Source organism: Hyposmocoma kahamanoa, unplaced genomic scaffold (assembly GCF_003589595.1).
Source record: "Hyposmocoma kahamanoa isolate Upper Pololo Valley unplaced genomic scaffold, ASM358959v1 100096, whole genome shotgun sequence".
Lineage (NCBI taxonomy): Eukaryota > Metazoa > Arthropoda > Insecta > Lepidoptera > Cosmopterigidae > Hyposmocoma > Hyposmocoma kahamanoa.
The window spans coordinates 24,436-38,960 of record NW_020653226.1 but is presented as its reverse complement, the minus strand read 5'-3'; the positions used below and the strand labels follow the sequence as shown (position 1 = coordinate 38,960).

At 34.1% G+C, this 14,525-nt stretch overlaps 2 protein-coding genes across 2 annotated transcripts; one reads left to right on the top strand and one right to left on the bottom strand.

Annotated features, from left to right (window-relative positions):
* Positions 1–218: 218 nt before the first annotated feature.
* LOC113229317 (chitinase domain-containing protein 1) lies at positions 219–7,200 on the bottom strand. Its single transcript, XM_026462874.1, has 6 exons — positions 6,886–7,200; positions 5,659–5,839; positions 4,688–4,894; positions 2,781–2,942; positions 1,609–1,846; positions 219–376 (listed from the first exon to the last, which is right to left on the bottom strand). The coding sequence occupies exons 1-6, from the start codon at positions 7,138–7,140 to the stop codon at positions 235–237; spliced, it is 1,185 nt and encodes a 394-aa protein (XP_026318659.1). The 5' UTR covers positions 7,141–7,200; the 3' UTR covers positions 219–234.
* A 5,435-nt stretch (positions 7,201–12,635) lies between these two features.
* LOC113229326 (congested-like trachea protein) lies at positions 12,636–14,203 on the top strand. Its single transcript, XM_026462885.1, has one exon. The coding sequence runs from the start codon at positions 12,709–12,711 to the stop codon at positions 13,603–13,605; it is 897 nt and encodes a 298-aa protein (XP_026318670.1). The 5' UTR covers positions 12,636–12,708; the 3' UTR covers positions 13,606–14,203.
* The last annotated feature ends 322 nt before the right edge of the window (positions 14,204–14,525 follow it).

Sequence of the window (14,525 nt, the reverse complement as noted above, 5' to 3'; positions counted from 1 at the left end):
CGTCAAAAACATTTCAAATTAGTAAAAGTAAAATATTACACAAAAATCGCAAAATAAAAACACTAAAATTTATAAATATTAAATGATATACTGCTACTTTTTTTTATATACATTTTTTTGTAATTGAAATTTCACGTTATTCATCACGCTGTTTTTTAAGCTGTAGTAAATAAAATCACTATATAAATACATTAAATTCAACATTATTTATTGACTTAATAATAATATCACAAATCAAAGTAGATCATAGAAATAATCGAGACCTTGCCCTAGTTCCCAAATGGCAACACCTATTCCGTATTCACGAGCGAGATCAAGTCTTTTCTGAATGGAATAGAGACTTGGGTAGAATATCTTTTTGGAGCCCTGTGAAGTTCTGAAAAACATAAAAGGTTAATTATTGAATGACCTATTCTTGTAAATACATCGAGCATACATAACCAGAAATAGAGACGAAATGTCATTTAATTTGTTTGAAATCTATTCCGCCATATCATTATGGTGAGAACTACGCTCCGATTGACCAGCCCGAATTCGAAACAATTGACGGGTGTCGTCAATTGTTTCACATCAAATGACCAATTTAATTTGAGCTTTGCTATAATTGATGAAAATTTAAAAATTACATATTTAATATTTAATTACAGACGAAATGTGATTCCGTTTGTTTTGTAGTTAGATGTTTTGCTGTTTTTCCCACACCAACGAATGGGACAGCCTTCCATAGTTAGAGATATTATCTTTATTACAATAAATACAGAATATTTTTGGAATATGCGGAGACGTACACACAGGTCAGTTGTTGGCGCTGTACTATTTCAGCTTTCTAATTTGTGATTTCAGTACAAATGAGAGTTTATATTTAAAAGTGATATAAGCCCCATTTGCCTGATGAGTTACCAGAGATGGATGGCCTTTATTTCGTCTCTATTTCTGGTTATATACTCGATGTGTAAGTCACTATTTCTAATAATAATTAGAAACGCGGGTTGCGCACAAATTGATAGTAATACAAAAAAAATGTTTTATTTTCTCTCTAACATCAATAACTAGTTACAGCCTTACGTAAAATAACAAGTTCCTTAATGAGAGCTGGAGCAACTGGGTTGGAAACGTGTGTTTACAGATCACCAGTAATAAAATAGGAATAGTTACATTATGCCCAGCCAAGCATTAGGCGTATTAAATAATAATCAGAAAACAAAATTAATGAAAATCTAATTTTTCAACACAAAAGACATATTATATCTTTTGGTTTACTATGTTGATTGTGTTTGAAATTTCTATAATACTATAAAAACCATTTAAAATTTCTACCAACAAAAAATTAAGGAAATTTCCTTTATTCTTTGTTTATAAGGCATACCTTTTCATATACTTTTCATACATTTATTCTAAACTTTAGTTATCTAAATGTTTGTGAACTTAGTTCGTAGTAACAGTATGTGTGTCGTATATCATAAAGACAAAACGAGAAAAGTTAATAAAAAAGGGTTGCAATGTGAAAAAAAAAGAGGAAATGACGGAGATAGAAAATGTGATACTTCGAAACTTTGGCCATATGGATCTTAGTTTAATAACGACACAGAATATACAGCAGATACTTACTTAATTTCCAAATAATTCTCAGCGGTATTATTATTATAGGTCAAAACTTGATTTGTCTTGGCATTCTTCAGCAGTTCAATGTACTCCGTACCGACTATGGGACCACCGCCATTGGCCGTATAAGAATTGCCATAGAAATTCAAGCCGAGGAGAATTTTAGCTCGTTTGGATGGATTCTCATCTTTATCTATTAGTTTTTCTACACAAAGCCTCATCCAATATAGTGGTGCGTTTGGACCTGTTAGTAAGTTAATACGCACAGAATTAATTACAATAAACCGCGAAAAGCTGCAGTTTATGGGTGATATCCAAAATTTTTGTTTCAGACCTTGTGCATCCTGCAATTAATCTATTGTGATAATGCTTATTGGAATTCTGAGATAAAGCCAACACAATGAGGATCAGTCACCTACTTAATATATAATTTTTTAATCGGTAAAAAAATGAAATACAGCTATTTTATTGCCATAATCCCAAAACACGCATGTAAAAAGAAAAGATCCCTGTGACGTCATCTGTCGCCATCGGATCCCGCCCCGCCGAGTCAAGCAAGCTCCATAGGCTATCGCACTCAATCCCCAGATTTGTCAACTACATCTTTCGTATTTGTTGTGGTGGTAATACAGTGGCATCACACACAAATATTGCATTATGCAAAAATGCAAGAAGACGCACGTGTCTATAAATTATATTAATTAATTAATAACCTAATAAATTGTTTTTTTTTGGGTTCCGAGAGACGCGAATTTAAGAAAAAAAATAGTATAATGAAACGAGATGATGAAATTCCTCTTCCAAGTAAAAGTGTTTTGTACTGTTGCGAAGATTATTTTGGCGTAACGAACATTGTACCTAACTATAAATAAATAAATAGTACTAATAGTCAAATTACACGTAAAAACATGTACCGATAGTTATTGCTTTTGCAACCCCTTTTTTGAGCTGTACAGTCTTCACATTCAACGTTTATTATCTATCATACTATCTATCATTGCATTTCAACATTTCCGAGCATGTTTGACAAAAATAATTTAAAAAGTAAAATGCTCGTAAATATAAAACTCATGCGTTGTAATATTTTTCTATTTCAATTATATTTTTTGTGGTTGATCCTCATTAAAGAACTGTACTTTTTTTTTTAAATCACTTTGTTACATGAAATCTACACTCACCCGGTTTCTGAGGACTAGAAAAGTCATATGTCATGACGGATACAGCTTCAACATATGGGTAAATGTCGTTAAATGCTTGGATAAAGAACTCATCGGTGGGAAAGCCTCGGAATGGTGGGTAGACTAGAATTAAACTAAGATTATCTTCACTCATTTCTAAACCTGAAAAAAATTTCGAATTCATTACACAATAATGCTGTGGTTGTCAGCTGTTATATGGGTATCTTGCAACGTTTTGGAGGTCACCTTGTAAGGTCAGTCCAAATAATAAGCAGTAAAAAAAACTATATTGTGTAAATAATAGTGACGACGAGAATGAGATTCAAAGTTAAACGGGGCAGATTCGTACACTTTACATTTTTTTTAACTTTAATTTTGGGCTACTAAATTAAATTATTATTAATATTTTTTCTACCCAATTGATGATATAACTAATAAACATTAATATAATAAACATAAATAATTTAAAAAATTTGATTCTACTTAAAATGGGAGCACACCTTTGGGGTACTTTGATACATCGCTTGGGGCACTGAGATGTGTGAATCGACGTAGGATCGTATTCCCGAACTCTACTCAATGCTCAAGTCAGGATTTGAGTATGATTCAAGACGTGGAAATCATACTCAAGTCATTGCCATTAGGATCGTATTTCCAGTGCTTGAAATCATACTCAAGTCCTAACTTGAGCATTGAGTAGAGTTCTGGAATACGACCCATAGTGTGCCATTCCTGGTTGCCATGTATTATCAGCACAACCTTTTCATAAAGTTTAATATGACGCTATATATGCCTCAGTACTTGCCAGATCAAGTCTTCTTGCCTTCTTTCTAAGGCATCATTTGAAGTGTTCTTTGTAATGTAGTATTGGAAGTAGAAATACAGGAGGAAGAGCTGACAATAGCGCAAAATGTCATTAGTTCACCTCTTTACAATAACTTGTTGAAACAGTTTTACATTTTTCGTACAAAATAACTAATAGGAGCACTTTGATACGTACAAAAACTGCCCCACTCACCAATGTATAAAAGATACTTATTTAAAAAAAGTCTTATATATTCCCTCAAAGACACAAGCAATTTTAGTTATTGAAAACACTAGTTTACCCTGTATTAAGACATAAAACCCTGTAAAGTAAACAAAACTGCAGTGGCACTCGTATTCGTGTCGCTTATATTTTTTAGTCAACAGCTATGAAAACACTTTGTGAACTGTCGGCCGTCAACGGCTAACTGGTGAGCTGCATCATCGCATGTCTATTACTCACACGTACAAAGGCACGTTTTAGTATTATCACAACTAATATTACGTTTGAAAGTATGGAGATAATGCAGGTGTATGAATGTGCCCCTTGTATCAAACTGCCCCGCTTTCCCCTAGGTACATTACACATGACGGTATACCTGTAGTTTGTTGGACAGAAAAATTCCCTCATTTCTATCCAACAAGACCATTTTGAATTAACGAAAAATTCGGTATCACATGACAAAAATTAAAAAGTTAATTTTGGACTTTAATAATGTATGAAGTTATTTGCTATTCTGTTGTTATATTTATCTTTAATTTAATTTATTAGCCTTAGAATACCGTAGAATGTTACTTAAGTGTACAACGCATGTGTACCTGTGTAGTAATTCTTTTTATTGTATCATATGTTGTATAGGTTTGAATTGTATATATAAATATATATTTCTTAATTACTATAATATTTTCTTTAGTTGTTTATTATTGAAATGCATCACCACTTCTCAGTTTTATGTAGTAATTAGTTGTTAACAGTGTTGGTAACGCAATCTTTACATATTTACTGTGTGCATTTAATTGTGTGCATTCTGCATCTTTAGAGCCCAAAAATACATACACAGAGATGTAAACAGTTGGTGCTATATATCTGGTAGTGCACTTACCAAATGCCTGTATAAACTTGACAGACCGATCTGCATACTTGCCGACTTGGGACAACATTTCTAACACAACTCCATCGAATTTCCACTGCTTGCAAACTTTCTTCACTTCAGACATGAGAGCTTTTTGCTCTACAATTGATGTTGGTTCAGTGAAGAACGCTTTAAGATCTGTTGGCTGCCAGTTGTCAAATAACATTCTTGGGAGGACTGGAAAGTGTTAGTGTTATTTTATTGGTAGAAAATATTAAATAATGATTGGAGAAAAAAAATTACTTAACCTATGAAGGCATGTAAGCGTATTAATGATTACGTATGTTCAGATTACATGTCTTTAAACAGACTACATGTCTTTATTCATTATGTTCTTTTTTTTTTAAATTAGCCAGCAATAGTGTCCGACTACTGGACAATGGCCTCTTCCTTGGACTCTCAATTCTCTCTATACATGGCAATCTCCCACCATTCAATCAAGAAGGCATCTGTGTAAGCCTGCCATCTTCCCCTTGGCCACCCATTATAATATTCTATACAATATTGTACATGATAAATGGAAACTAATATCAATTTACAAAGAGCAACTACAACAGATGTAACTCATTCTTCTCTCAAGAATTAACTTTATAAGTAAGACTGTTTAATCAGTTTCTATTTCATATGCAATTTGCCTACTGTATGAAATAAAGACAGTCTGAATTTGAATTAAACAAAAAAGACGAAAGCAGAGAAACAGCCAGGACCCAGCAATTTGATTTATCAGAATTATAATGTCATTGAGTACAAAAGGAAATTCCTAATTGTACTTATAATTATATAAAGTGATTTAAAATACCATGATTAGGTTACCAATTTTATTCAGATACGTAGCAAGAATATAAATACTAATGCTACATACTTTTTCCAAATCTGGGTAAAGAAAGACTACTGCCATCCACTTGCTACGATCCTGACATATGTTGTTCTCAGAAACATACCTTTCAAATTACTATCTGCTCCCTTATGTTTAACAGCTTTTACCCAGGCGTGGTCAACATCATGTAGACCTGAGATAATGTAAATACTAGGCGACTGGCGTTTGATTTGTAGCCATACTGGTGAGATGTAATTAAACTTTGGACCCCAGATCTTAGCAACTTCATAGCCTTTGCTGTTCCACTGATATAAAAAAGAACAAACAAAATAATGTTAAGTACCAATTACTATGTTTCTGTAAAGACAATAGTTATGTTTCTTACATTTTTCGTAACTGTTAACCTTTGCGTAATATATAAGTAAATTTTGTTTTTAAGATAATTTTTTTAATTTTTGAGAATGTAGACAATTTTTAAATTCAACTATATTTTTATCATTGTAAATTTATAACACCCATGCATATTTTCCAAACAAAATTAAATCTACCAATTAATGGCTAAGGCTTCATTTTATTTGGAGCATATCTACTTTGTATGGACAATGGCACACCAGGCTACACATTTTTGTTCGAAAATCACCTCCAGTGCAACGGAACAAGATACGTCAATGTGTAGCTTGATGTGCTGGCGAGTGTATCTTGATTATTGTACAAATCTGTATAAGCACAAACTAATGTTTTATGCATAATATTATAATATTTGTCTTGCTCTTGAACCATTGCGTAGTAGAAGCATTGTTTTGTTTCTTTTTAGGATTAAGTCATACTTATACAATTGTTAAAATAATTTTGTTTTATAAAAAAACGAAATTGTATCTTTTGAAGTAAAATGTAAGTAATCAAGTAAATAATCGTAATTTTTGGCTTAAAGACAACATTGAGAGACAAATTTCTACTATATAGACATATTAGAATCATGAAATTGTGGATAACATCTACCTATACAGTAATTACGCCACTCAAAATAGGCGTTACGACATTGAGCAGCGAAAGCGCGCTTAAGCTATAGGCATACTTAGAAAAAGTAAATCTAACCAGTTTTTAAATCACATTTCGAACATTTTATATATTGACAATAAATATAGGAAGGTATTTACGCGCACAACTTGATTACATGGTTTTGGCTAAAATATTGATTAGAACACATGGATATGATAACGAAAATGTAGATAGGTACAAAGAACACGGACAATTCGACACATACAAATTTTTCAATTGTTCTTTGACAGAAAACAGTCAAATTTACAAGGTCTAAGAACGATTTAATATGCCGAAAAGGAAGAAAGCTTACGGGTGTAACATATCCTAAGACTGGATTCTTAAAATTCCTCGTCGACACATCTTGATGATACGTAGCATGGTATTTCAAAATATCCTTTACGTACGGTGTCTCGGAGACTAATTTCCGATCAAGAACATTATTTTTTCTAGGCCCGTCTTGCGGTTTTACTCCCTTTTGCCCCTTCTTATCGGAGGGCGGTGATAGCGTAGCCAAGCAAACATTAAGAAGAAATAAAACTTGAAGTAGTGTTTTAATACACCTCATTTTCTACTATCATTAAATGTTGCGAATATCGTAAGACAATTCCAACAGTATCACTTCACCGGCAACTCAACACCACAACCGCACACACATAACAAATATAATCTAAAATTCTGAAAATGTCATTACGACGATGTCAAGTCAACTTTTTTTATTTTATGGCCTGGCTATTTAAATGTAAGTCTATTTTGTTGAACCGTTTTTTGTATTACGAATTTGTATCAAACTTTTGAAGATGCTTTTCTTGAGCTGTTGCTGTCAACTCTACCGTTGATCTGAATCTTTTTCACAAAAAAGATATGATAGAAATATCTTCCCTTCTATAATGTTGGCCATCAGCGAATGCCCGTAGAAGTAGAAAAATGCGGTGTGCGACAAATTTTAACGATTACCTAAGTGTACGAAGACGGATGGATAGGCCGCGGCGGATCAATATCACCCGACCGTACAGAGTGTAATATTTATTGTGAGTAAAATTTAATTTGTACATCACCAAATCTCAAGGCCGTGACATTTGACGCTTAAAAAGTGACCGTGTAGTGCTTCGAAAATTACGGTATAACCCATTGACTTACAAATAAATGGACGACGAGTCTAATACAAAAACCACGAAAAAAATGTTCCAAGTCAACCTATTCGAATTTTAAATTGTAATGTCATCGCAGTATCGCGCTGTCAGTAGAACAAATGAAGACTGTCGCGCTCTGTATACGATTTTAGCGCCTTACAAGTGCGGACACTTTTTAGCGCGGACCCGACGTCCATATAATTGTAAGTCAATGGTATAACCACAGTATTTACCCTATCCAGTTAGGCCACCGAGAGGCAGTGATTCGAGCTGTACGAGTGATTCATATGCTGGAACCATGAGCAGTACGCCTGTTATCATAGATTTAGGGTACCTATACAGGGTGACCTTGAGAAAGCGTAACAAATTTAAATATTTAATTTTATGCGTTACAAATAAAATTTAGAGCATGTCTTTGTGGAAAATTAATGTGTTTTTATTAGTGGTGCTAAAAAATTGTAAACAATGTAAGTATCAATCAAATAATTCCTCACATTACCGCTAGCGTAAAATCACGCACGTGTATCTACAAAGTACCTACGACTGAATGACAACTCCCCGCCTTCCCGCTCCTTCGCCCGCGCTTTTGTTATTGTAAACACGTAATAAACCAACTTTCCCTTCATACTGTTATCGGCTTAGGACGATCAAAAATACAATAATATTCAGGTAGCTTGCTTGCTATGCGTGGATAAAAAGAATAAACCTGATTATTCGTAACAACAACACGTAAAAGCGCTTATTGTATTTTTGGCGTATTTAAAAAGTTGAATCACGATATTTACAATAATTGTCTTATTTACAATGTCTTAAAAATTAGTCCAATCACTTACGTGTATTTTAATAATTGTTCAAAATGTCCACCTCCACTTTGCAAACATAATTGAGCACGGCGCCGCAAATTGTCTTTAAGTTTTCTTAGCACTAATGTTTGTGATTTTACAACTGTAAAAGCATTTAGTATTTTGTCCTTTAATTGTTCTTGGGTTTGGGATTCGCGTTCGTACACAAGTCTTTTTATATCCCCCCACAAATAAAAGTCTAGTGGAGTTAGGTCAGGCGACCGTGCAGGCCATGTTATGGGTCCGCCACGACCAATCCACCGATCACCGTACTCCCTATCTAGATACATTCGCACTTCACTGAAGTAATGAGCCGGGGCTCCATCCTGTTGGAAGTAGATATTGGCTAGGTAAGACAATGGCACATCATCTAAAAGTTCTGTTACGACAGACGACAGAATTTCTAGGTAACGACTCCCAGTTAATCTGCCATCGATAAAATAGGGTCCAATTACTCGGTCATTAATTATCCCAGCCCACACATTCACACTAAATCGCACTTGGAAAGCGTCCCTGCGCGTTACGTGTGGGTTTCGACCACGAGCACTCCACCAATGTTCATTGTGCACGTTAAACAATCCTATTCTTGTAAAAGTTGCTTCGTCAGTCCACAGAATGTTTTGATGGAGATTTTGTAACAACCAATTACAAAAATCTCTTCTAGGACGATAGTCGGCTAGTACGATGTCTTGTACGGGCTGAAAATGGTACGGATACATTCCCGATGCATTTAATAATTTCCAGACGTAATATTGGCTTACATTAAACCGCCTGGCTGCTTGTCTAGTACTAGCTTGAGGATTTTCATAAAAAAATCTCTTTATCATGCGGTACAACCGTCTCGGATATACTGGTGACCTCCCACTTCCTCGGGCGTGTGCAGGGACGTGGAAGCTAGCGAAGTCCAGTAGGTTCTGGTAGACTCTCAAAATTCTTCTTAATGATGGTGGACTACTGTTGGGATACCTTAGCAGAAATCTTCGCTGCGTTTCTCGTAGATTTCCCGTCGTATTATACCAGCCAATCATGTTTACGTATTGTTCGTTAGTAAAAAATGGTACACGACTATTTCCTCTCGTCCTAGGCATCTTATTTACGATAACACACGTCAACAATTAGTCAATTACAAATTAATCATTCGCAATGTTATCGTATTGCGCTGGTGACCGCGACCGTGACCTCACTTTAGAGATTCTTATCATACACTGCGGGCGGGCGCAGGGAAGGCGGGCGCAGGGGCGGCGTAGTGCCAATAGTCCGTGGCAGGGATGTTGCGCAAGCGGCTTGGCAACGTCGCGCGTCCTTTACTTTCGTTTAGTATAGCGATGTTGCCGTACTTCAGAAATGAACTCTGCTATGCAATTAATGAATTGCCTATCGATATCGGGATCGGGCGCACCTAAATTGATACTTTAATTTTTAATACTTAATTGTTTTTATTTTATTATACTCGAATGCCAAAAGTTCGTGTCTACGTGAAGACAGTAACTTAGTTTTGACTATCTTAAACTATAATTACACTTTTTTTTTTAACGAATTAGATTTGGGAAATTCCAATTTAATATGAATGAGTAACTGTTACTGAAGCTCCCATTTCGATTTGTTACAAGTTTTCGATGTCACCCTGTATACTAAATCTATGAGTTTAATAAACTTAAATTACCAATTTGCTGCCTTATTGTGGTTTACATTCATCGTCGACTGTTATATCAACAGAAAAAAATGTCTAAGGGTGTCAACCGTAGAGGGATTCTCCCTGTACGGTGTTAACATTATTTTCTCTAGTGACAAAAACTTCGAGACGTCATCTTCGACTAATCCTATATGGACGTCATAACCTATTTATTTGAGAAAAAAACGAACATGATTAAATTATAATTTTTATTACTGTTATATACTATACATATAGTTTCTGTATACTCGATGGCGTAGACTATGGAAACCAATTTTTTTCATCCTCTAAGCCTTTAGGTACTCATCTTTCTTTCGCATGTTTGTCGAGCGAAGCTAAGACGAATATGGCAAAAACAATTATAAGCAAGTGGGTAGCAAAAAAATTGTGTTTTACAATTTTTAACAAATAAAAATTGGAAATGAAACTATTTTTCCGGATTTAAATCGCGTATATTTGTTTTTTCACACAAACCGACGTTTCGGGCTCTTTACAGGTCTCATGGTCACGGTTGACTGAGGTAGTACAGTCTTCAACCAGTTATGTCGAATATTGATGCAAACCGCCTAAGTCAATGAAACCGCCCTATTTTTTCACTATAGTTACAATAGTTATTAATTAAATACCTTATTTTAATTTTACAAAGAAAACATTCCAATTTACGCTACATTACGTTTTACAAATTATTTTATTGCATGAATTTTTATTAAGTTCAATTTATTATTAATTTAATAATAGGAAAAATAGTTCCATTTCCTATGTGTAACAATCGCGAAAACCTAAGAACTCGATAAATAAAGATAAATTGGTTGAACTTCCCCGGGGATCAAACAAGACAGATTATTTTCTCTCAACTAATATCATCTATTATATGTCTATTATACCAAGTATGTACAGGTACTCTGGGATCATCAAATCCAACAAGGTTTATCTGTTATTAATAGTTTTGACTTGGATACAAGTTCTTTGAGGCATGGAAATTGCAGTTCTAATATATTATGTTTTGACTTTCTCCTAAATAACTTTGTTTACTTATTTGGATTTTTTAAATAGTCTTTTAAGCGGCGGGAATCAATATTAATGTTTTCACTTTCACTTAAATCACATTATGCTTTGAACAAAAACTTAGAATTCGTAATTAGTGGAATTTTCAGGATAGTCTTTCGTAATTTGGCCTAAAATAAGGAATATAGTTCTATTTCTTCGTCGTTATTTCTTTCTTCGTTTTATCTTTATAATATCAAAGAGAATTTAAGCACTACGTTTACATAATATACTTAAATATTCTATGTAAAAACAAAGCTTTTATTATTAATATTTATAATTTTTGGCTTGGATACAAGTCCTTTGAGCCATGTCTTCGTTTAATTATCGGAATCATCAGTAATATTTGCCATTGTAGATCTAAATTCTAATACATTATGATTTGACTTTCTCATAAATAACTTAGTTCACTTATTTGGTTTTATATATAAATATACTTTTAAGCGGCGGGAGTCAATATTTAGGTTTTACTTTTATTATCACGTTACTTCTATCACTTTGAACAATAACTTTGAATTCGCAATTAGTGGAATTTTCAGGACAAAATCTTTTGTAATTTGGTTTAAAATAAGGAATATAGATCTAACTTTCTTCATCACTGTTTCTTTCTTCGATTTTGTTTCATAGTATGCTTAAAATTAAAATAATCTTTGCAAAAAACTGTGCTCGTAACTTTAAAAAGCCACCATTTTTCATTTCAACGAGGTTTTAATTAATAATTTTGGCTTGGATACAAGTCCTTTCAGCCATGTCTTCGTTTAATTATGTTTCTGTAAATATGGCCGCCATAAAGAGGGTAGGCAATTTGAGCCAGGCGGCGTGCTTGGATTGACTCGGGATTGGTTAGAAAACGGGCCGATACGGGTATTTTAGTTCGAGATACGTATAATTTCGCTTTTTAATTGTCGATTAAGGTACAATAGCACTATCCTGTTTCACTTTAAACTAGACTTCACAAAATAATTGAAAGTCAAAATAAAAACGACACTTTTCCCTCCAAAAGGCCCAGAGCGAATCTCAACGAGGTGAGTAGGTGACATTTCTAGAGACGCACAAACTCGTAAGAAGAATCATATAGTATATGTCGTTCGATTTTTCGCTCAAAACCGGTGAAGGATGAATAAAATGTTGCCATAAAAATGAATTGTCGAATTTGAAGTTTTCTCAAGTATTTAATTGTATTTAATTAAAATAAACTGAGAAATGTGCCTTAATCGCATTGTTTAATGTGGTATTCTAAGATAAAATAAATGGGTTGAAAGTCCAACACATGATTGGTATACAGACATTGTTTGTTTTAAATTAATCTACTGTGTGTACCAAGTTGGACTTTGACATTGTAACTGCTCTCTTGAGAACGAAATACAAAAATAGACGAAACCTTGTAGAAACTAGTTTATTGAAATTAACTTTCCCTCAAGTGTTATAGTGAAGTATTGGTTAAAATGTCAGAGAAAAGCAGCCCTGCAAAATATTTTATTAGTGGTGGTTTTGGCGGAGTATGCACTGTACTCGCTGGACATCCGATGGATACGATTAAAGTGCGGTTGCAAACCATGCCACTGCCGAAGCCTGGAGAGAAAGCTCTTTATCGTGGTACTTGGGACTGTTTCTCGAAGACTATCAAACGAGAAGGTTTCTTTGGCTTGTACAAAGGCATGTCGGCGCCACTCACTGGTGTCGCTCCTATCTTTGCAATTAGCTTTTTCGGTTTTGGTCTTGGTAAGAAGCTAATCAAGAGCGACAAAGATGAAGTTCTGACAAAACCACAGTTGTTTGCCGCCGGTGCGTTTTCTGGAATCTTTACTACATCTATCATGGCCCCTGGAGAGCGTATTAAATGTCTGCTTCAAATCCAGCAATCTGGTACCACAGCACCAAAATACAGTGGCATGGTTGACTGTGCTAAGCAGCTGTATGTAGAAGGTGGCATAAGGAGTATTTACAAAGGGAGCATTGCAACAATTTGCAGAGACGTACCAGCCAGTGGAATGTATTTCATGACGTACGAATGGGTTAAAGAGGCATTGGTTCCAGCGAATGCAACGGACCAATATAAGATGTTGATCACAATATTCGCTGGTGGCTGCGCTGGTATAGCTAACTGGTTAGTTGGCATGCCAGCTGATGTATTGAAAAGTAGATTGCAGACTGCTCCGGAGGGTACATACCCTAATGGTATGAGAGATGTTTTTAAACAACTAATGAAGAATGAAGGTCCAACCGCATTGTATAAAGGAGTAACACCAGTCATGATCAGGGCTTTCCCGGCGAATGCTGCTTGTTTTCTAGGATTTGAGCTTGCAGTTAAATTCCTTGACTGGGTAGCACCAAATCTCTGATAGCAGTGGAAGTATTAGATAGGATTATCGCAATACCAATGCAAAGTGTAAAGAGAATGTAGGTAATAAGTTTCCCTTGATATGTTTTGTACAGGTATTATTTTGAATGCTTTTGTATCACGGCAATTTATAACTTATGGTTTAAATTTGCTTTTGTTGGAACCTATTTAATTAGATTTTATATGTCGCATAGAATATGACAACACAAAACATATTGTCGCCTTCGAATGAAAGCCTTGCATTTGCACTTTCACATTTGTATTTACTGACTTTTGTTGAAGAAAAACTTATAAACTTCTTGCTCAAATATATTAAATTAATATATCTGCAAGAGGTCTAATTTAACTAATTAAAATGCTAAGTTATCAACGTTATTGTGTTTACTACATTTTACACCACATTTTTATCTTCATCCAGAAAAATTATTTAGAAATCACATGAGGTATTCACTCTAAGACGATGATGTGTAGGTATTAGAACAATTTTCAGTTATTTGTGTGTAAAGTGACAAAACTTTTTTTTTCTAATTCATTTTGTGCAACTGTTTTTTCTTGCTGTAAAGTAATCTAGCAGACAAAGAACTTATTGTAAGAGAAATATATTTTTTATAAAACATACAAATATATATTTTATAGCTTGAACTTTGATTTCTATTTTTTCATGAAATATATTTTTCATCATTTGTTTGTATTTTTTATTGGACAATCATTTTAGTAAAACTTTGTTCCTTCTTCAACGTAGTGTTAATACATGTTATGTATTGGTAATAATATATATATATGTATAACATATAATAATGGTTTTAAAATCATAAATCAATCCTATTTAGGAAATGATAAGCAACAACTGTTTTAATCTTAGTAACAGGGTCTTTGTTATTGTTATAGCAATAATTGAAAATACATAATTAGAGTTCAATG